Raw genomic sequence first — 21,822 nt, 5'->3', positions numbered from 1 at the left:
GAGTCCTGGCGGGTAAATTGTTGAGGCAGCCGGTTTTTTTTTTTTTAACAATCGATATTATTTATATTAAAAAAAAAATAAAGAATTTAGTTTTATAATAAACTAACAATTATGTGTTTTAAATTCGTTTTTGACAAAAATAGAACTTAAAATCCATTACTTACATATAAAGAAAGAAGAATACTGTTAGATGTAATACTAATCGACAGCCCGAAAGCAGTTGAATGGTTTTGTAGACGGTTTTACCCTTTCGTTGGGTTTTACTTTGCGGCTGGTTGAAACCGATTCCTTTTAACGGAGTGACAGCTTTCCTAAACCGCGCTTTCCTTTTTCATTTTTCATTTTTTTTTATATTTTTTTATATTTGTTTTGGGAAACACTTTCCTTAACATTGACGCCGCTTATTATTCGGTAAAAGTAAATTGTTTTTCCGAAATTAAATTTGTGCAAATTGTTGAAATTACTATTTAACCCTATCTATATCAACTGTAATATTTTGGGAATTTTGGTTATGGAGGGCCTTTTCTGTGCTAATTTTACAAATTATCCATATGGCGTAGTTCATATGTCAGTGTTAGTCATGTGGTTGAAAAATTCGTAATAATACAGTGATTAAGTCTGTTACCATTGTTAGTCTTAATTGATAGTTTTATTTAAGTTATGTCCAATTTTGTGCACATGCAAGTCACTTTTACGAGTAATTTATGCTATCGAAACTCATTTAACACTTAAACTCATGACTCTTCAAATCTCAAAAATACTCTAGGGAAGAGCTGAGCGATGCCCTTTGAAAATCTACCCTCTAATTGCTTGACAAATTGCCTCTATAGGCATTGAGTAGGGTAACTGCTAGCCGCATTGCTTTGTATGTATTGCTATTGTCATCTATCAACAGACACACTAGGCATATGTTGGCATATGTCGGCCTCCTCGCTCAAAAGTTATTGACATCAGTAAACTGGCTTGCTCAGGAAGTTGTAGGCATCTGTTGACAGGCGTGCAATATGACTTGGCAAATGATCTCATGCCTACAAAGCTCAATGAAATGCCAATTTTCATGTTATTCTGTCCTAAAAAATTGCGCATTATTTTTACTAACCCTCCTAATAATATCTTCTGGATCCGTCACTACATATAACTGATACACAAATTATTTCGAATTTGTGGAAAGTAGGATAGAAAGTTTGGTGTGGACTGCCATTATTGAAAGGGTTTTTAACCACGAGAGTAACATTTATATATGACTAATATCACACAATCATATGTACAATTTAGCCACAAAATCTTGGTTTAAATTTATATAGCTATAAGCAATATCATTACATAAATTTATTATCTTCGCTTTTAATTCACATGTAGCATGATGTACAATGCAAATAATGAAACATTGAAATTGACAACAAGTTAAGATTATTAAATTAGGGGGAATCCATTATTTATGAATCATGAAGAAAACGAAGCCGAAATTCCTCCCTCATTTCACACAAGGATCCGATATGCATGTCCCGTTAAAGTGCAGTCATTTATGTTGGAACGTTTTTATTTTATTTGTATTTTCTTTCAATAATTAGTTAAATGTGGATCAATATTCTTAGGGTCAGGGTAAAGCGATTGGAATACACTTTACTCACAAGTCCGGTCAGGGACTCAACAATTTCGATTGAATTGAGTTGCACAAACGGGCTAGCGATGCCATCATCATCCTGCATTCCGGGAAGTAAGGCAAAGTTTGTCGACTTCGCTGAAATTGACCATTAACTTGATTCAATTGACTTGTACTGCAAGTGGTCACACTCCTAAAAGGAAGCAATATCTATATCTAGGTATCCTTTAGGATTCTCCCGTTTTTAATACAGATTCCATATTCTAAAAGTCTCTCCAACTAGTATAAATACACTGATCTAGAATTCATTTATAGTAACACAATTATCATATACTCTATTCGTTTACCCACTGCAAGAGTCTCATATATCGCTTACTAACTTGACGGTTGACGAGTTTTTGGCCAGTACCCCACTGGTGCCAAAGTTGTCTTATGTGTGTTTGTTCTTTTACAAGTAACTAGATTTGTGCATCTCCTCCACAGTCCACACACAATGGTACTCGAATTTGGTTTCAACAGTAACTAATTTTTCTAATTAAAAGAAGTGGAATGGCTACGGAACTTTATTAATGCTCCTACTTTTAAATCATATAACCAAAAGGTTGCGTACGAGAGTTCGTTTTTGTTAGTTGTTTGCCTTGTTGGATTTAAAGTTTGTGGCTTGGGTAAGCATTTAGCACTCGATTCCACTAATTTGTTGTTTAAGACCAATACTAATCAAATTAACTTAACTCACAAGTCCTCTTTCCCCTACTTTATTTACTTTTATTTTATTTTGTTAATTATTAATTTAATATATTTAACAAAAAGTTAAAAGGAGATTAGCCAGACAGATAATCAACCATCCTAGCCTACCTATCAAGATTCCGACATTTAACTTCTTTGGCAATGGCATCCATATCCATTACAAGGTAAGGTGGAGGTTGTTTTTGTGTGTGGATATACTGCATGCTAATTGCTATGTAGATCACCAAAGCATGAATTTATAAATTAAAATCCCTTGGGTGCTTTATGGATCATACAACTTTAGAATAAAAGGAAAACTAATGAAAATGGCTTGAAAACTTTAAGTTTTAACGATAAAGACAAAATAAAAGGTAAAGTGAATAGTATCAGGATTGACTTTTTAGTATAAAAATGTAATTTTTCGTTAAAGTGAACGGTATCGGAAGCTTTTCGTTAAAGTTTCCTAGAATAAATTGTAAATTATTAGAAACCTTAAAATACCGCTATGTCGTGGAGAACGAAAGAGAAATTGAACTTCGGGTTCTAAGAACTAGCTGAATGTTATTTGCAAGCTCGCTCAAAAGGAGGTATAGTGTTCGTTCAAAAGAAAAATTCAGTTGAGGTTGCTCATATAATATTTATTCTTTATTGTGTTATAATAAGTCCAAATTTCGACATAAACTTTTCAAGGCAAAGACTGCGTGTATCGGTAAATTTCACCTAAGCTTGTTTTTTATAGAGTCTAATAACAATTCACAGAGAATAATAGATGCACAATAATGTATATGTCACAAATACAGTACACAAACCAATTCCCCAAGGAGAGTGCAAATAAAATTTACAAATATTCGTAACCTAGAAGTTTATTATTTAGTGAGCTATATCGATAGCAGGTATGATTTGTAAAAAAAATTGCAGACAAATGCAGTGACAGAGAGTTCATAAACAGTATAGATTGGGAACTTTAATGAAAAGCATCCGGTACTGTTCACTTTAACGAAAAACCACATTTTTACACTAAAAAGTCAATCCTGGTACTATTCACTTACCCTTTATTTTGTCCTTATCATTAAAACTCAAAGTTTTCAAGCCCTTTTCATTAGTTTTCCTTATATTTTTAGAAAGAGCCTCAGCATTTCTCAAACTTGAAAGCCTACCCATTAAGCAATCTTACAATCCAAGACATTGGATATTTGGGATTGGCCAATCTTTCTTCTTATCTGCCCAATCCAAACTGGCCAATGCTCATCAAGCAACATGCCAAATGTCACGTCAACTTAAAAGTGTACAGGAATGGGAAGTCTGTCGGTCTACAAATATTCGAATGTAAATAACCATACAAATAAGAGAAGGAGATACGTAAAGACGACTCTTTTAAAAGTAGAATTTTTTATAGATTCTTTGTTACTTCATATTTTTTATAAAATATTTTATAATGTTAGTATAGAAAATAACGTTAAAGAGAAATAATTTATAGAGGTTTTTAATATTTCTTTGCAATTGAATATAAAAAAAAAATTTGGTACCCAGAAAATGAGAAAAAAAATGGGAAAAAAAATACATGTGGCGTGTGGTAGAAGAATGATAGTGTCTGATCGCTATTTGATTTGGTGCCACACTTCTCATGGTCCAAAATTGGAGGTTGGGTTGGGTGGGGTTGGGGGTGAGCTTACAGCCACAGGTCATCCTGTCACCCTTTTCCACAATGCTCCATTGTCTTTCATCCACTACTCCACCACGTCATTCGTAAGAATTTTTTTGCAAAAATAATGACATCCGACCAAGTTATCCGTATAAGACTTTTTATAAAAAATATAGAATTTTATTGTATTTTGATTTCATCTTATACCACGATGATCTTGTTTAATTTGAGAATTACTCTAATAGAGCAATCTTACTAATATTTCTCCAATTTGAGAATGATGCAAGCGTAACTCTTTTGATACTAATTTGTGAGGTTTAGAAACGTTTTCAGATAATTAAAAGCGATTATAACAACATTTAGTAATAAAACAAGTACTTTTATTTGAACCATAAACGGACAAAAAATATACTTTATGTGGATAAAAAATAAAAACATTTATAAGTGGAAGTGCTTTCTACAGAATCGTTAATAAACGGGCTTAAAGCACTATTACATTTTAAAGTGATTCTTTTTAGCAATTTGGTGTGCTTCTAACCAAAGTTCTTTTAAAAAAAAAGCACTTATAAGTAAAAGTGTTTTCTACAAAATCGTTAATAATTTTTGCTCATAAGCATAACTAAATTCTTCTTGACAATTTGTTTGCTACATGAAAGACATTGAAGAGGTCAATCTGATCTTATCTAGAAAAACAAAAAAGCCTTTGGATGTTGCCGAAACCACCAAGCCCCCCAGAAGATCACAGCAGACGACCTCATACTCTTTCTGCAGCTTTCTCCCACAGGCACAGCCGCACAGCACCAGTCTCGGGCATTTGCTTCTGATGTTGACATGTGTCGCGCTATAATTGACTTTTGATGTTGACACGTGTTGCGTTGCGATTGACTTCCTGGTTGAAGGAAACTCTTCTGGATATAACGAGGAAACTCTTCTGGATATAACGTTGACTAGTGCTCAGTAATTTCGGGATTGGTCAAGGATTGGTCAAGCACGGTACAAACATAGGTGATAAAGATAAACATTGGCAGTCAGATTTTTGGCTTCGAATAATTCATATGATACTTCATATATGCTCTCTACAATCTTATGAACAGCTTCAACTTCCTTCCATTCCTCAGGTGATGGTACGCCTTTAGGATCAATCCCATTCTCTGGAGAGAACTCTCCCTTAGACCGCCAATCCAGAGCTTCCTTTAACTTGGAATTTGCGAGATACCACAAGGGATATACAAAATTAAACGACATCAATCTACGAAACTTGAAAATGACTTCTTCTATCTCCGAAAATGCATCCTGCACCATCTTGTTGATTATTTCCTCGCAGCAATACACACAAAAGAGCTTACCTTCTTTTCTTGGATGCGAGTTTTCACAAACTCAATCAATCATAGCGATGAGCATTAGTCACGGTGAGCGTTGATATTTTGGTCTCGAAGCCCCAATCTTCAAGACATCTGTAAATGCCCCTATCTTCATCTTCAGATGAACCAGAATTAAAGAGGGAACGGTAGTAGAGCACCAACTTTTTCACTTTCCAATTCTCATCAATAAAATTATTATTTTGGTATATAAATAGACAGTGGGATGACAGAAGAAGCCGAACCCAGAAAAAGTTAAAAATACAGAAAAAAAAAAATTAAAAAGGTGCAACTTTTATTGGTGGGTGAATGAGTAGACAGAGTCGCCCACGGGAACTGAACGAAGTAGAGGTACAGGGGATTTGAGGGTTTTCTGCGAAGACAGCAACACGCCCGCTTAAGTTAGGTTATGCTTTCTTTTGGGCGGGAACGTGAAGATTGCATAATTATACATGGTCAGTTTTTATCAAATAGGGTTTATATTTAATTTTAAATAAAAATATTTAAAATAATATATAACCGTACGATATACAATGAATAGATATGATTGACGAATCTCTGAGATCCTCATAAAAAGGATCCGGATTCTTTTGTGTTAAATGTTAAAACCATCATAGGGAAAATGAGACGATTGGGTTTTTAAAGATATTGCACGATAAGGGAACTGATTTGGAAGCCATCATACTACCTCCGATTCAATAAATTTGTGTAACGTAGGGTTCTCAGTTGGAGAAGTCATCCATCCGAGTTCACATCAACGACAAAATCCTAGCGAATAATTGGTTTTACACCACTAAAGTGTGGGATTTTAGAGTAAATCACATCAATAACAGTAATTAGTTTAAACTTTTCTTTGTTTTTGGATTGCAAGTGACAACTACTACGAGATAGTTCGACTCCCCAGCGTAATCGAATGAGCATGAAGCGAATATATGATATACAAAAACCAAATTACAGCTCATATAGTTGAATAGGTGAGGTTCTATTACTTGTCCGAAGGCGCTACACGCCATACGTAAAACACGGTGCACTCACTAGGATTTTACTTCCTACGCCTAATTATACAGCATCATGTAAATATGGCACCGGACCTACTATCGGCTTTCATGCTCTTCGGCCTGATCACCTTCAGTAATTCGGTGCGTATACATCCACTATTCTAAGACATTCTGTACATAATTATAGCAGAGCTCTGGTAACTAATGGCAAACTTAAAGTCGGCATGTCTCGTCACTGGTCCTTTACACGGCTTCTTAAAAAACACCTGCTTGAAACAACCCCATCGTTGTCGTAAACCTAAGAAATTAATGTAAACTGGACTTCTCAGACATTTCGTTTTACCATTATGATAGCTGCAATAATTCTTCATGCAATGATCGCTATTAGAATACCTGGGAATGGTACGAAAATCTGAGCATGCGGGATTGTGACTGAACCACAGCAGAAATCCCAAACACCATGGTTACTCACCAACAATCTCGAGATCAGTTGGAGCGGCTACCAAAAGTTGAGCTATGAGGAATTGATGCAGGCATCAGTCTGGGCGACCCTAGATCTTTTGGTGTAGCTTCAGCACTGGCGCTATTAACAATTGGCGCGTATGGCATTGTCACACTCTTTTTCAGCATTTTCTGAATAGCGTTGCAAAGCAAGAAAATTCGTTACAAAATAAAACAGAAACTATCTAGGAAAGGAAGAATATCACTAACTTTTGCAATGTGTTACAAACACCAATGCAAGGGTGTACGGTATTATCAATAATTCTTTAGTTTGCATATACAATTTTAGCATTCCATGGTCAACCAACCTTGACAAAGTTAAAAGTCAAAGCAATGATGCTGCATAGCTCAGAGGTATGGCGTTGCAATCTAACCTTTTGTTTGTTTGGTCCGTAAGTGTTCATTGCTCGTTCAATTGAAGAGTACACGTCCAGTGCTTGGGGAGTATCAGGGAAGCACTTTATGACACGAACTTGTTCCCTCATCTCTGATTTATCTTGTAAGTAAAGAATGACCCGTGAAGGTGGAGCTTTTGGGTAGTCCTTTTTCCCATGTGTCATCTCCATTATCACCAGGTCATCCCACAGTACATCCCACAATACAGAACATGGATCCCTAGCCGGGTTGAACTTCTTCTGAGCTACGTTGAAGGGTTGCTGAATGACAAAAGGTACAAATGTCATTGTTTGGTGAATTTTGAGTATGGCTTATAGAAGATAGGAAAGGACTGATAGTAGCACTCAGAATGATTCTAATCCTGCTAACTTACTTGCAAAAGTATCACTCTTCGATGAGTGACTAGAAGAATTCTTCCTTTGCGGAGTAAAAAGTGATCTTCATAAGCATCTGATAGAGCAAACTTCCCACGTACTTTAAACAGATCAACCTGGAGGAAAAATGAACCTGATTCTGCCAGCTGCAATATGGCCTTCATGACCAGGAAAATGAAAGTTGGAGTCAGAATGAACAGTGAAGGTGGTATCAATAAAAACCAAACCAAGTTACATTGACGGAATTTTTTACTGCGGATTGAAAGCAGTCAAACAACTAGTACCTGTCCCTGTGCTTTGTACTCGTCATACGGTCGAATCAAATTATCACCACCGATAACACGAGGCAGCCTTCTGCGGAGGAGTTGCTCATCGGAAGTTATTGCTGATGCTATCTTCATTCTCATCGCATTGGCACCCTCAGTAGTTTTTGACAGAAGATCGAGAACCCCACTCACTGGTTGTGCAGCTGCACCTATTAATCCTTTCCCAACACCTTGAACAAAACCCTCAACGCCAGAATTTTTTGCACCTTCAAGCGGCTTTGTCAATATGCCAGTTACTCCTCTAAAGAGGCCTTTTGCCAGTGCTCCGCCTCCCTCTCTGATAACATCCCCAAAGTCCTCTACACCCTTGCTTTCCTGAAAAGTGAAAGTTTTGAAGTAAAATTTAAAATAAATAAAAATAGTCCAGCTTATAGCTATAAATTAATACTGAGATTCATCAGTGTCAAAATTGCAATGAGCAAGAGCTGGAAAAGTACAACCCAAGGAGAGTACAGTGCATTGCATTTGCTATTTTCATTACCATATAAAAACAAATTTACTTGAACTTGTTAATTTAAAAAATCAATAACAACTTCCCACAAAAATATGTAGACCAATAATTGTTTTATATCCCTCACATGTATCATAAGAACGTAAAACTGTTGCAACCATAAAAAATTGTCTGTATGATAAAAAATCGTGCACAGGCCTAACCAAAAAAACCTTTGCCATTAATTATATTCTATTTTAGGCAATTATGTGAAATTATATTAATTCAAATGACAAACTAAAGCAAACCTGTCTCCGTCGGCTTTGAATGAACTTCTTATCAAATGATAAGGCAGCCATGCCCTTGCTCATATGTCCAAGGGCACTACTTGCATTGCCCAATATGTCAACCCCAGATAGCAATTGAAGAGGTTGGCCTAACAGATCCTTTTGAACATTTGAAATAGCAATGCTAATCATTGAACTCTGCCTCATGCACACGTTCTCATTAAACTTTTGGTTTATCCTCACCTAAAATAACAAATGTAAGTACTTAGGCCAGACGAAAATCTTCTAGGATGAACTCCAGGAAAATAAAAAAATTAAAAAAAAAACACCATGAAATCACAGCACAGCAGGAGGTAGAATCCCAACACTTACTGGCATATTCTCAGTGTTCCCCAATGCAGTCATCAAAGATGCCCAAAATCCGAGGACACCTCTTGGCCGCTGACTAGGTGACATAGCCATTGACACTTTGAATCGAACCTCGGAAATGCTAAGCACTCTGCAAGTACAAGTAACATTATTTAAGGGAATTATGACTAAATGTAGTGAAAAGCTATGAAAAGACAATTTTAGAAGTCCTGGCATACCCAATTTCAATAATTGGATCAACAGAAACAGCAGTTGTTTGAGTATCAGACAACCGACTGAGGTTGACCTGCTGAACCATCTCATGAAGGCGCCAAATGATTGGCTCATGAATGTTTATAAAAAAGGCAGAGTTTTCAGGTCCCTGAATAATCAGTTGCATATAATTAAATATAAATTGGAGAAAAAATATCAGAAAACCTTCTATTGGAAAATGATAACTTTCTTATACTTACCTGGAGACCGATATATGGATAGACACATAGATCTAGTGACCCATTTGATTGCATTGTAATTGACAGTTTCAAGATATAGTCAGTATCTTCTCCAACTTTCTGTGGTCTAAAAAGAACAGGTGTTGGAGTAAGGGGCAACTGGTTATCCAATTGTATCCCTCGCATTCTAAGTTTGAACCTGAAAACAGGACACAGAAGACTCCAGATTTAATAACCTGCCGTTGTAAGAGAAACATAAACAGTCCAAGATTCAACAATAGCATCCTAAGGGTCTTTTTGCTAAGTAAGCCAAATTTACGCTTCTGAATAGAGATTCTCATATAGATCTGTTAACAGGAATTAACAACAAATCATCTGCTGAGGCTTGAACCATGGACCTCATAACATGAAAGCCTATCACACCAACTGTTGACTGCTAGTATATTATATATCTTATTTTACCAATTAAGCCTAAATGTTAAGCGATAATGTTTTCTTTTGAATAGCAATATATTCAAATAGTCTGCAACACACATAAAGTATTTCATAACATATTAATATTTAAAAAAAATATATATGCACAATAACAATTGTTCTTTTCCTATTTTTCCCGATAGGAAATAAACTATCAATAATAAAATGAAACTGTACAAAACAGAGGACAAGATGTCAATATACCTAATTCTACTAACAGCATCTAATAAATACACCAAAAACAAACAAAAAAAAAACAAAAAAAATATCATTACAACAACACTCAAGGTCACAGCAGCTTTTCAAGAGTTAAGAAGACTGCACCCACTGATTAATAAATTAAGCAAATTGTTCTCCAAGCCACAAAATTGATAGCAAACTTACCTACTGATTCCAGAACCTAAGCCGGTTGAATATGCACAAAGAAGATTCTGAACCGAAAGGTACAGGATTTCTTCGGGTGTATGGTCAATAATGGATATTCCAAGCTCAGGAAGCTCAATGATAATATGAAACTCACAATCAGTGACTATTGGTGATTGTTGCTGTATAGAAAGCTGAGACATAGGTGATGAGTGGCTTGTACTCAAGATTCCAGACGGATCACTTTCTGGCATCCAGTCACTGATCTTGATGACATTCACTTTCTCTTCTTTTATTACAGTAACACGTAAAGCTTTAGAAGGCCCATTTCCCACATGAATGGGTTGGTGATCAGAAATCTCATCAATATCGTACTTCTCTGATTTTAATGGGTCTTCCCCCTCTACCAGGATCTCTAATAAACGTCTTCTGCCAAGATCTTCCCATAAAAAAGAAGCTGCTGTATTGGGAAGAAGAAATTTCCATGAATCGTTAGTACCATCCACTTGCCGAATTCGGATGGGTAGAAACATGGAACGATTTTCAATCCTGTTGATAGAAAACTATCAGCAGTGGGCCAAAAACAAAAGAACACATGTATACAAGTAAAGGAGAATAAACCATGTTTATGTATTTATTTTACTGTACTAAGACAACTTCCATTTTTTTTTTTGAAAGGAAACGAAAGAATTTTATAAAACGAAAGAATTTTATAAAAGAGAAAATGTAAACCACGTGGAAAAACCTGAGCTAGGAGAAAACTAGCAAGGACCCCTAAAGAAAACAAATTGAACAGAGGAAAAGCTAGACTGAATCGGTTAACGGCTGCTAACAAATCCCTAAAGATAGAAGAGAAATTGTAATCTCTAAACTCCACTAAGACAACTTCCATATGAACAGACATTACAAGTTCAACAAAATTTCACTCTGGTCAAAAAGAATTATTTTTCTTATCCTATGATACCTTAATAACTACATTATCTCTTTCCATTTCACAAGATTTCATAAGACATAGTGAACTGTTACCTGTAAGGACTCATGGAAGAGTTTGGACGGAAAACAACTTCATAGCTTGAGTTCTTTGCTCCACTTCTTACAGCTATTCGAATTTGAAGTAGATCATTTCCGGCATCCTTCTTCAAGCAAACACGCATGATACCTTCATAACAAACACTAAATGGTGCACTCCAATTGTAACCTTCCACCCGCACCTGATAAGAAGAATAAATCCCATACGGGATTCAGACAATGTATGCTATTCATGCATAATTAGCGAACATGAGAGATTATAAAACTTCACTGACCTTCAACAGTTCAACTTTGGCACTAGACTGCCAACAAAAAGGCTTTGGAGAATCCATGGGATGAATCCATGCCACGGACTGAGAATCACATTGTTGCAGGCAGAGATTGTAACCAACTCTATTAATAAACAAGGTGTGGGGCTGGAAGTGCACAACCTGAATATTAACCATTGAGCAGTTGTTTATTATTATTACCATATACCAAAGAAACTTGACAAATGCATAGCTTATCAGTACCATCGTGCGCAAAAAATTGGGACTAACAACAACAGCTTTTACTAAGGACTAAGGAGTAAGGAACCTTCTGTCCATTCTAAACATGCAGATGGCCTGGTGAAGAGAATCATTCATCATTTTTCTTTAGGCTAAGGGTCATCTTATTTTCTGTAAACAGGCTTCAGAGCTAATGTTTTACAGACTAATTTGGTAAGTCCCTCATCACATTCTTCCTAGCAGTTCATCAGTCGTGAAACATTAAAGATTTAAGTCACAAGATATTTAAATCCAACCTTTGTTCTGTCTGAGGTCATGCTCAGTCTCGCTGAAAGCTTGTAATAGGATCCATCTGAACTGAATGCTTTTACATCAAGCCTTTCCTGGAAAAGAAAGTTCAAAGATCATATAATAGAGAACAAATTTCAGCAACTGTGAAGCAATACTCATGAGAAGGAAAATGAATATCGTAAGCCAATTTGATGCTCTATTGAAATCACCTTCTTTTCCAGCTCATAAAGAGATATCCCAGGACTGTAAATGTCTGAATGACGAATGGCAACAGAAAGCCCCACTCGTGAGGACAAATACACATCTTTTTGAGATGGAAACAGCGAAGCCCCACTACGGCTGGCATAATCTTGTGGAGAAAGCATGTTAGGAACAGGACTAGTGTCCTCAATAACTTCAAGTACTTGGATGTTTCTCCTTGTGGCAGAATGCTTCCTGTCCATAGAGTTTGTGGGACTTCTCAAGGCTGTTTTTGCAGACTTGACTGCCCTAGAAAGCATTAGGGAGTCCGTATCTGCATTGTCCGAAGGTTCTACTTCTACCACTCGATATGCCAAATAAATAGATGAATCATTAGTAATCCAGTATGGAACAAAAAATCTTATTGTTTTGGGTGCAACAGTGGTTCCTCCCATGTCACGTTCAATACTCACACGCAGTCTCCTGCAAATATATAGTAATGGAGATCAGGGATATGATAATTAATAAAATACTTGTTATATTAGTTACAAGAAATGTTTAAATTTTCCAATAAGAAAGAGTTTCAGACACCACAGCTAGTTGGGGGTCGCTAGTAGTAGAACATTATAAATGGTACAAAAGTGTAGAACAAAAACATATGAGGAAACATCATACAAAAATTATTTCCAGCATAACAGCTAGTTGGGGGTCGCTAGTAGTGGAACACCCACACACAAGTACAGAGAAATATATAAGGACACCAAAACATAACAACATATAAGGAACATAAACAAAGTTGAGAACACCAAAACATATTCAATTTAACCTAAAAAGACTAAAGTATAACAAAATTTGGCCCAGTGTAAAAACCTAACATAGCATAAGAAGAGATTCTGAGTTGGAATCCTTGCAATTAAAACCTCCAAATGTACATTGCTGGTTGATAGAAATCCACAAGGGAGGAGTGTTGAATATTATATGAATTTGCCTATATCCTAACAGGTTGAGCTTTTGAGAACAACAGTACAATAACAACTTTTGACAAAACCAAACAAAAAATATCAAAGAAATCTTTTCTCGGAAGCACAAACCTTTTACTTTTCTGGTGAACCATCCAGAATGATGAGACATGGTCATTGGAATAAAGATTCAAAACAAGAATGGGGTCCTGCCAGAACAACCATAGTTATTAAACTCACAATGGTATGTAGATATAACAAGCATGTTGCTTATATTTAGACAGAGCTAGTACCTTCTCCAGGACCCAACCACCCTGGACAAACAACGTAAGATACAAAGGTTTCTGAATGTCTGCTGAATATACATGTACACCCCCACGTGAAGAGATAATACCATGCTGTCGTTCAACGCATTTTCCGTCTCGTGTTCTTTCCCAGATTGTAAATTCAGCTGGACAGGGAAGGCGATTTTCCAACTTCATAGGAGAATGGACAGATATTCTCCAGTCATAAACAGGTGCATTCAGTTCAGTATGAAGTGCCGAGGCATCTGCCCCGACACTAAGCCAGAACTGTTTGTTTACGGTACTAGTACAACACAAAAGTATATCCTTCTTCTCCAGCTGATTCAACTTGAAGGTAACATTTGGCATCTTATTTTCCTGCTTTGAAGTATATTGTCTAGAAAGTGAAACCTGATCTATAACAGTCAGGTCCTTTCCATACGTATAACCAGTACCCACTGCCTCGAGAGAACCCCATGAATATGGAGGCTGAGGATGATCAACAGAAGGACATATTTGTAAGCACTGGTCAGAATCACTAGATGTACTTCTCCAAGGCAAAATAAAAGAACTCCCAGGATTTATGCTATCGCTTCTTCCAAGAGAGGAATCACGACCTTGAATTCGAGATGCATGACATACTGAAATTTTCAACTTAACATCGGTCTCATTTACAACTGTTGCAAGACCCCTGAAAATTGCATGCTTCTTGCCATTTTTCATAACAACTTCCAAAGCCAAGAAACAATTCTGTAATGATTTTGGGACAACTGACAATGGAAGCAATGACCGAATGTTCTGCCAAACACCATTTGGGCCAAGTCCGACAGAGAAACCTATGTCTCTATCGGTTGCATTTTCGGCCTCCAAATCTCTTTGAAAACTTGGAGTTGTTTTCCTCTCAAAATAAGAAGTTGAAACCAGAAGGCATCCACATTCGTCCATGTCTTCAGTACTGTTATGTTGAGCCTTTAAAGCACAACATCAAAGAAACATGAAAAAGAAGTCAATTCCTAACTACATGTGCACAACCAATGACACCAATCAATGCATAAATAAGGTGAAACATGCTCACCATGCCTCTTAGTGGATGTGATACTATGTTCTGAACATCATGACCTTGATGGAACACCCTAACTGAAGCTATTTTCCTCAACATATTTGCACCTTGCCCAACAGAATATGAGAGGGCACCCACAACTTCACCTGTATCATTGTATTGAGACCATAATAAATGCATGAGAAATTTGCCTCTAGATGATTATTATTCAGTAAGAAGTAGCAAAGAAAGCAGGATAAATAATTATTATTATGTAGTATCATATCCTTCTGCATGAAAAGGCCCAAAAGATCCAACCAAAAAATATAAAGAAAAACAGAAATGATTCAAAAGAATCATGATACATTTGTCAGGTACACAGTACATCTGATTAATAAATGAACTGGAAAAAGAAAGCAGTAGTACAAAGTGAAGCTCGGATTTGGGAAAAACAATTCTGAAAAACACATTCAGAGCAGCAACAGATAGGCCATCAGATGTGACCATAAACATACAAAATGGTATATGTAGTAGCTGTGGGAAAAGATATTCTATATGCTGAATATTTCAATCCCCTCTTGAATACAAGGTTTACTAATTCTAGATAAACATGTGAATCAACCACCTAAGTGCAAGAATAAAAAAATGTGAATGCAAGTTCAAAACAAGAAAGAATGCATAATTCAGGGAAGGTTGCCAATAGAACGTACCCTTTCCTGCTTTTGCTGCAAGGTTTGTCACCTCTACTTCCAGTTTTGCTGGGCCCTGCAACACTTGCACACTCAAGCTTGGAAACTTAAAGAATAAAAGAGTGGGAGGAAAGAGTAAAAAACAGCACAAACCATGTCAGATACCTTCCGAGGAACTTCAAATATGAAAAGTTCATTCCATTCCGCTGTACCTTCATTCAAGTTATTGAAATTTGAAACCGCAGGCTTAACACATTTTGTCCTTGCACTTTGAGGAAAAAGTTTTTGATGATCTGTTGGTTGACTATCAACAACAAGGCGCAAAGCACAGAAGAAGTTGTGGCTGTTACCATCATCTTCAATAGGTAAACCCTGCAAACAAAGAATCAACATTATCTCTTGAGCGTAGGAAACAAAATGATAAAACATTTAAGGTAAGAAAAAAATAAATTTAACCAGTTACAACCTTGGCTTCGTGGATCTGTATAGCAACATAATAGCGTGATTCCTTAGAATCATCTACAACGTTGAACCTATCAGAAAACCTTGGAGGCGGCACCCATATAGAAATGTAGTCACCATGATGTAACTGGTCCACTTTGTGTGCATTTTCCTCAACTCTTTTCACATAGATCTCACACCCAAGTTTATTCTCTACTACTACAGTCTGAAAGTCATCTTCATCCAATGCAGATAAAGTCTGGTCCTCTCCTTGTCCACATAGACCACCAGATTCCTGCAAAGACACAATTTGGTATTCAAAGTATTGTTACTTCACCCCCACCCTCCCACCCACATCCCCATCCCCCCATCACAAAGAATAGAAAATACAGGACGCATAGGTACACAATAAATCAACCCTAGGTATTACCTCATTTATCTTCATTGCTTTCTGTTCAAGTTCAAATTGTCTTCTCCATGAAAGAACACTCCCAATAAAAGTTTCAAGGTTTGCAGCACTGACATTTAAATTAAGGATACTGGTGGCAGCAATTCGCAGTGTCTTCCCAAATTTTGATGGTGAGTGCACATTAGTATCATAAGTTTCAAACCTTGAAAAAGTCAACAAAAATAATTCCTGAGTAAAACAAAAATTTAATTGAACTCAAAATCAGATAGAAAGAGCAAATATAATACTTGAATATTCCATCAAAAGGCTCCACAAGTGGTTCCCATGCTTCTAATTGAGTATTGAAGGTTGATGCAGCAATTGAGGAAATCAGTACTGCATTCATAGCCTCCAGTCGACCATGTGTTGCAAGCTTGATATTGGTGATTGTCGTGTCGAATAGTGGTGTCATCTGAAAAATCGAAATATAATCAATATCAGTTTGAAAATGAAAACCATCTTTACATCGGTTTCCAGACTTAGAAATGTGTTTATAAGACATACCATTCCACATAAGCTGTCTAGAACAGTTAAAGAGAAGCATCTCAGCTTCACCTCTGCAGTTATATTTTCCCTGGTCCTTGGCTTCATGGAATCACCAATAGCATAACCCAATCCGCTTGACGGTTTTTCCAGATCAGCCCGTGCAAGAAAAGTGGAGGCCTGCAGAAACAGAAGAGCGCCCCACAATTATGTAAAAACTTGTTCAGTTATGACACAATAAACACATCACGTAAAATAAAAATAAAAACTTCATATGAAAGGCACAAGTTACTGTTCTCTTCTAATTTTACCAAACTTCAGGCATGGCAGCTGCATACTTACATGACAGATTTAGACTTACAAATAACAAAATATTCATCTAACAAGCTGACTTCTTTCTGTTTTATTTATTTATTTATTTATTTTTTGATAGAAAGAAATAACAGGACATTTGATCACAAGGCAGGGCAGTGGAATTTTTGGGGCCAGAATCAATATTTAGCTTCTTGAAGAACTTTGTGACCAAGAAATCTAGGATACTTCTTTTAGTGTCATTCAACATGATTAGGTGCTGGTTTTGAGCTGAATGTAACTTAATTTCTTGTATGGACTGTGGCCACCAGTTATGTTTAGGTTAGATCTTTAGTTTATGTCTCAAATCCCTTCCCAGGCCCACTCCCTTCACACACAAAATTAAATAAACAGAATAAAGAAAGATAGAAACCCAACCTGATTTTCAACTCTCCAAATGCTCCAGCATTGAGATCCCTTTGAAGTTGAAGATCTTGAAATTGGCGCCTCAAGAATATTAGCTTGGTTAACAAGATCCATCCTAGGGCAACAAATTGTATCAACACATGGGGCTTCATCCGTCCTGGAGACTATGCATCCAAGAGATGCATAACCAGGTGGAGCAACTGGGTACCAAAAGAATACTTCATCAAAACCCTTCCCTACAACGTGGGCATCTTTAGTAAATTGTACAGGTTTTGCAGATACTTCAGGATCATCAGCCTTAAAAATTATGCCCACAGCTGGAGGTTCTAAGCTGAAAGAAAGAAGAACACGTGCTGGTTAACAAAACTTACAATAACAAAAAAAATTCAACTGACTAAACCTGATAAAGAAAACACAAAGATCAAATTTCTAACCCTTCGGTTATGCAATCACCCAATATGGCATAGCCGCGACGTGCGATGGGCCGCCATACTGAGACTGGTCGGCGGAGATCACTACCCTTGTCCCACCAGATTCTCTCAAAGTTGGGGGTCGACATAAAACAATTAATTGCCCTTGAAATTGATCTGACTTTATCCCATCCAGAAGAATTTCCAGTCTGGTTTCTGGTTTGCTGACTTGCATAGTTATTATCAACAGCCAAATTTGAGGCGGATTCTTTAGGAGAAGACTGATGCCGATTCCAATTCCAAAGAAGAAGATGATTGAGGTTACAACAATTGTCTTCAGGAGGGCATTCAGTAGAAGAATGGGCATGAAATGATCCAAGAACATTCTCCATGCGCCAGATGCTAAATCCAGATGCAAATTGAGGATTTGATGGAGAAGAAAATAAGCATTCTGAATATGTTGTTGATGTAACAAGATCAGAACGTATGCAATAAACAATATGATTAGGAGGCTGCTCTTTCCCTATATTTGCTATACAACCCAATGTTGTGTATCCGGGTGGTGCTACAGGCATCCAAAGAGAACAATCACCACCAACATCAGAATCAGCCCCACCAAATCCTTGAATAGCAGAGAACAAACCTATGAGATTAAAACCAATTGGTTTACGCACACGCCCATACGCATTACTCACTGCCATTACCGCCTGTGAAGGGGGAACTGGCCTGAAGACATCACAAGAAACCAAAAATAATTAAATATAGCATCCAAACACACTCACACAAAACAGAACTACTTGAACGAACAAGGAGAGTATCTTCCCCAAATAGATCAATAATAAAGAAAGTAAACAAAATACAATGAGCCGTACCCAAACCATCCATATATTATTAATTAGGTCATCTACTTTATGTTCCTTTAATTCCAGACAGCTAGATAAAAATAATACAAATCATGCTTACATGGGCACAAGCATATGTAAATTGCTTTCAAGCAATAAAATTTATGCCAGCACTCAATTTTTTGTTATTAAACAAGCTTCATTGGAAGTCATCAAGAGTACTAATTTCTCATGATAAAGGAGCATTAGCACATGGCTGGGAAGTTTTTACCTAATGGCAACCTACAACTACAGATTTTTATTTTTCTCAAGATTTGAGTGAATAAGCTCAAAAAGTACATGTGATGGAAAAGAAGTCCACCTTTACAACCATGACGCATACAAACAAGATCTCCAGATTAACTCATAGTTATGATATTCACATTGCCTTCCTTTTTAATTTATTACTACTTGGGAACTCATCTGTATAAATTACAGTTATAAAACACAACAATATGCAGCATGGGGCCAAATTCTTTGATGACTCTTCTTGTAAAATAGGACCTTTTAGTTTCATCTCTGTTGCTGTGGAATGCTTGTCTAGAGATTGTAATGTCCATTTCATTAAGAAATTATTGTGTCCTCAAAAAGATAATCCATTTAATTCTACCTTGACGTCACAGAGTCTCCCAGTATAACATAATTTGAAGGTGCTCGAGGCCTCCAAAAGGTAAGGTTGTAAGAAGATCCATTTTCTGCATAAATACACAAAAATGTCAAGTCTTTGATGACTGACATGAAAACCATTCTGATGAAAAGAAATGGTGCAATTAAGATATCAAACTTCACCAGAGAAGTTATGAGAAATACCTTTTGGGGACACCCAAATTCGGTCAAAATTGGTACATCCAGCCAATGGCATAGAATTTCCGAATTGCAATGCTGATGTTGCCTGGCTTTGCAAATTAAGTATAAGAGACACAACACTCAGTGAAAGATGGAAGCAAACATCGGTTGATAACAAAGACATATTTGTTTTGTCCTTCACAGAAGTGTAACCCCCTGATATATCCACTGGATCAAGAACAATAAGACCAGAACCAGCCTCAACTGTAAGATCTTTCACCAGGGCTCGAACCCAGGTATCATTTTCTTTGGATGCATACCTGTATTAACAGGTTACGTAGATCAATCAGTGTAAATTCTTTGTACGTAATACTTCCTTAAAATACTTTAAGAAGTATAATTAGCGTTAAAAGTTCACGTATGCCAAAGCTTTCAAAGTAACTTCTATTGCACCCTTAACTTTTCCCTCGAAAAAGTGAAAAAGTATGTGAAAAATAAATATGGAAACTCTTACATGAAGCTAAAATCCAACTTTGCACGAAGAAGCTTTTCACCATATGAATCATCCAGAGAAGACTTTGAAGAATCATAGAAGGTAAACTCAGGAGAAACTACCTAAAAGCCAAAATAAGTAATCCACAAATGAACAGAACATCAAAATCAACTAACTGCACAAAAGTTTATCAGCATAATATAAGCAAATAAAAAAAATATATATATATAGGAATTGCTTAAGGGGAGGGATCCCCATTTTTTCAAAAAAATGGGGACACGCTCCCCACCGTTGGATTTGAATTAAATGAAATCCTGTGGTTGAGATTCTATGGCCTGTGTTTTAATCTCAACCACACAATTTCATTAAAGTCAATCTAACGGTGGGGAGCGTGTCCCCATTTTTTTTGAAAAAATGGGGATCCCTCCCCTTAAGCTCCCTGTATATATATATATTTATATATATATACGCTAGAGATAATGATCGCATTATAACTAATGAGTACTTAAGTAGTAACTTGTGGAAGCACTGCATAGCATACAGATTACCACATAATAATCTACCGATGATTTCAATCAGTTTATCAATTTCAATGTAAGCGGTGCCATGAATTACTTTGCAAAACAGTTATGTTGATAATAAATTACTTACCTGTGCTTCAAAACTGAAACTTGGGATCATATTTGGATCACTTTCAGAATCCGAAGAAATGTTGGAGGTGTCTGACGATTTATGCAAGTCTTCTAAATGCTTCTTGTCATCATCAGATAAGTAACTGTCCAGCAACATGATGTCCACACCATCCTCTGAAGATACTGAGTAGCTGCTATCATTACTCAAATGTGTATACTTCCTCAAAATAGAACCATTCTGATGTATTAACAGGAAAGTGTCAATCAATAGTTGGAACACATGCCAATTACTGAGGGATGAGAAAAACAAACTAAAAATAAAATAAGTAAAACAAAACAACACGTGTGGTCACATATAAAAATTTGACACTTTTTTCCGTCTTTTCCCGACTACACTGTGAAATGCTCTTTGTACCTCTATATAGTCCTTTTTCTGGTTTCTGAATCCTAAACCTATGTTTTGTGAAGTTTATCGGAAAACATTTTCTCCACACCAATTGCACACCTTCTAAATAGTACTGAAATCTTATGCATACCATATTCTGATGCTGCATTAAAAACAACTGAAAAAAAACGTCAACTGCTTGTCACAGATGAAAGGACGGATCTGTACCTCAATTTTGACATTCATAAATCGCAACCTCTTTCCATGTCCAATTATAATAATGGGCCGAGGCCTAGTTGAATGGAGTTCTTTTGCGTCCATTTCCGCACTCAAATAGATGGTCTTTCCACATCCATCATATGTATATTCATCAATGTGCAAAAAATCTGCTACTAACTGTCTACTTGGAGACAAGTGCACCACATCTTCTGTCTGTTTGTAAATGGGTCCAGAGAATACTATGCTACATTTTTTACCAATGGGATCATTCGTAGGATCCATCACTTCCTCTCTACCAGTTATTGTTCGTAATGCAGGCACAAAAAACTCACCCACAGCCAAAAGGAAATCAGCTACAACAAGAACTCGAGGTTGCTGAACCCTAACCACAAATGATTGGGAAGATTTGCGCCATCTATAATCCATCAAGAACATTGTTGATATTGGTAAATCCACATGAGAAAATCCAGCATCAGAGTCTGTTCTTCTAAAGCTCCCCTTATTCAAGGAAAAGGGCAAACTTCCAGAAGAAACTTGTTTGGAATCATCAGTGGATGATCCAAGCATTAGGCGCATTTCAGGTTTTGTATCGGGCCGAATGTCAACAACAGAAAATTTCGGAATGGTTATGTAGAGATCTATCTCTGACAATGAAGTCATCCGATACGATACCCAAAGACCTTCGATCTG

General features: G+C 36.6%; 1 protein-coding gene across 3 annotated transcripts in view; it reads right to left on the bottom strand.

Annotated features, from left to right (window-relative positions):
• Window positions 1-6,165: 6,165 nt before the first annotated feature.
• LOC103432188 (uncharacterized) overlaps window positions 6,166-21,822 on the bottom strand; it is a 32,762-nt gene continuing 17,105 nt past the window's right edge. The window contains exons 34-63 of one of the 3 annotated variants that reach the window (XM_070815540.1): window positions 21,142-21,819; window positions 20,548-20,766; window positions 19,918-20,018; window positions 19,428-19,723; window positions 19,228-19,312; window positions 17,761-18,462; window positions 17,339-17,657; window positions 16,631-16,789; window positions 16,375-16,538; window positions 16,109-16,289; window positions 15,704-15,973; window positions 15,391-15,609; window positions 15,259-15,313; window positions 14,585-14,715; window positions 13,519-14,478; window positions 13,358-13,434; window positions 12,296-12,749; window positions 12,092-12,178; window positions 11,583-11,738; window positions 11,305-11,489; window positions 10,300-10,827; window positions 9,463-9,640; window positions 9,229-9,371; window positions 9,014-9,140; window positions 8,663-8,884; window positions 7,883-8,239; window positions 7,598-7,756; window positions 7,203-7,484; window positions 6,721-6,960; window positions 6,166-6,625 (exon numbers count right to left, since the gene is read on the bottom strand). In XM_070815540.1, the coding sequence (XP_070671641.1) occupies window positions 6,814-6,960; window positions 7,203-7,484; window positions 7,598-7,756; window positions 7,883-8,239; window positions 8,663-8,884; window positions 9,014-9,140; window positions 9,229-9,371; window positions 9,463-9,640; window positions 10,300-10,827; window positions 11,305-11,489; window positions 11,583-11,738; window positions 12,092-12,178; window positions 12,296-12,749; window positions 13,358-13,434; window positions 13,519-14,478; window positions 14,585-14,715; window positions 15,259-15,313; window positions 15,391-15,609; window positions 15,704-15,973; window positions 16,109-16,289; window positions 16,375-16,538; window positions 16,631-16,789; window positions 17,339-17,657; window positions 17,761-18,462; window positions 19,228-19,312; window positions 19,428-19,723; window positions 19,918-20,018; window positions 20,548-20,766; window positions 21,142-21,819 (7,641 nt within the window). In that variant the 3' untranslated portion in view covers window positions 6,166-6,625; window positions 6,721-6,813. Of the gene's footprint in view, window positions 6,644-6,720; window positions 6,961-7,202; window positions 7,485-7,597; window positions 7,757-7,882; window positions 8,240-8,662; window positions 8,885-9,013; window positions 9,141-9,228; window positions 9,372-9,462; window positions 9,641-10,299; window positions 10,828-11,304; window positions 11,490-11,582; window positions 11,739-12,091; window positions 12,179-12,295; window positions 12,750-13,357; window positions 13,435-13,518; window positions 14,479-14,584; window positions 14,716-15,258; window positions 15,314-15,390; window positions 15,610-15,703; window positions 15,974-16,108; window positions 16,290-16,374; window positions 16,539-16,630; window positions 16,790-17,338; window positions 17,658-17,760; window positions 18,463-19,227; window positions 19,313-19,427; window positions 19,724-19,917; window positions 20,019-20,547; window positions 20,767-21,141; window positions 21,820-21,822 lie in introns of all 3 variants that reach the window. The other 2 variants (XM_029095840.2, XM_070815541.1) reach the window with 2 other exon arrangements.

Source organism: Malus domestica, chromosome 16, assembly GCF_042453785.1.
Source record: "Malus domestica chromosome 16, GDT2T_hap1".
Lineage (NCBI taxonomy): Eukaryota > Viridiplantae > Streptophyta > Magnoliopsida > Rosales > Rosaceae > Malus > Malus domestica.
The sequence above is the reverse complement of the archived record's forward strand: the minus strand, read 5'-3'. Positions and strand labels throughout refer to the sequence as shown.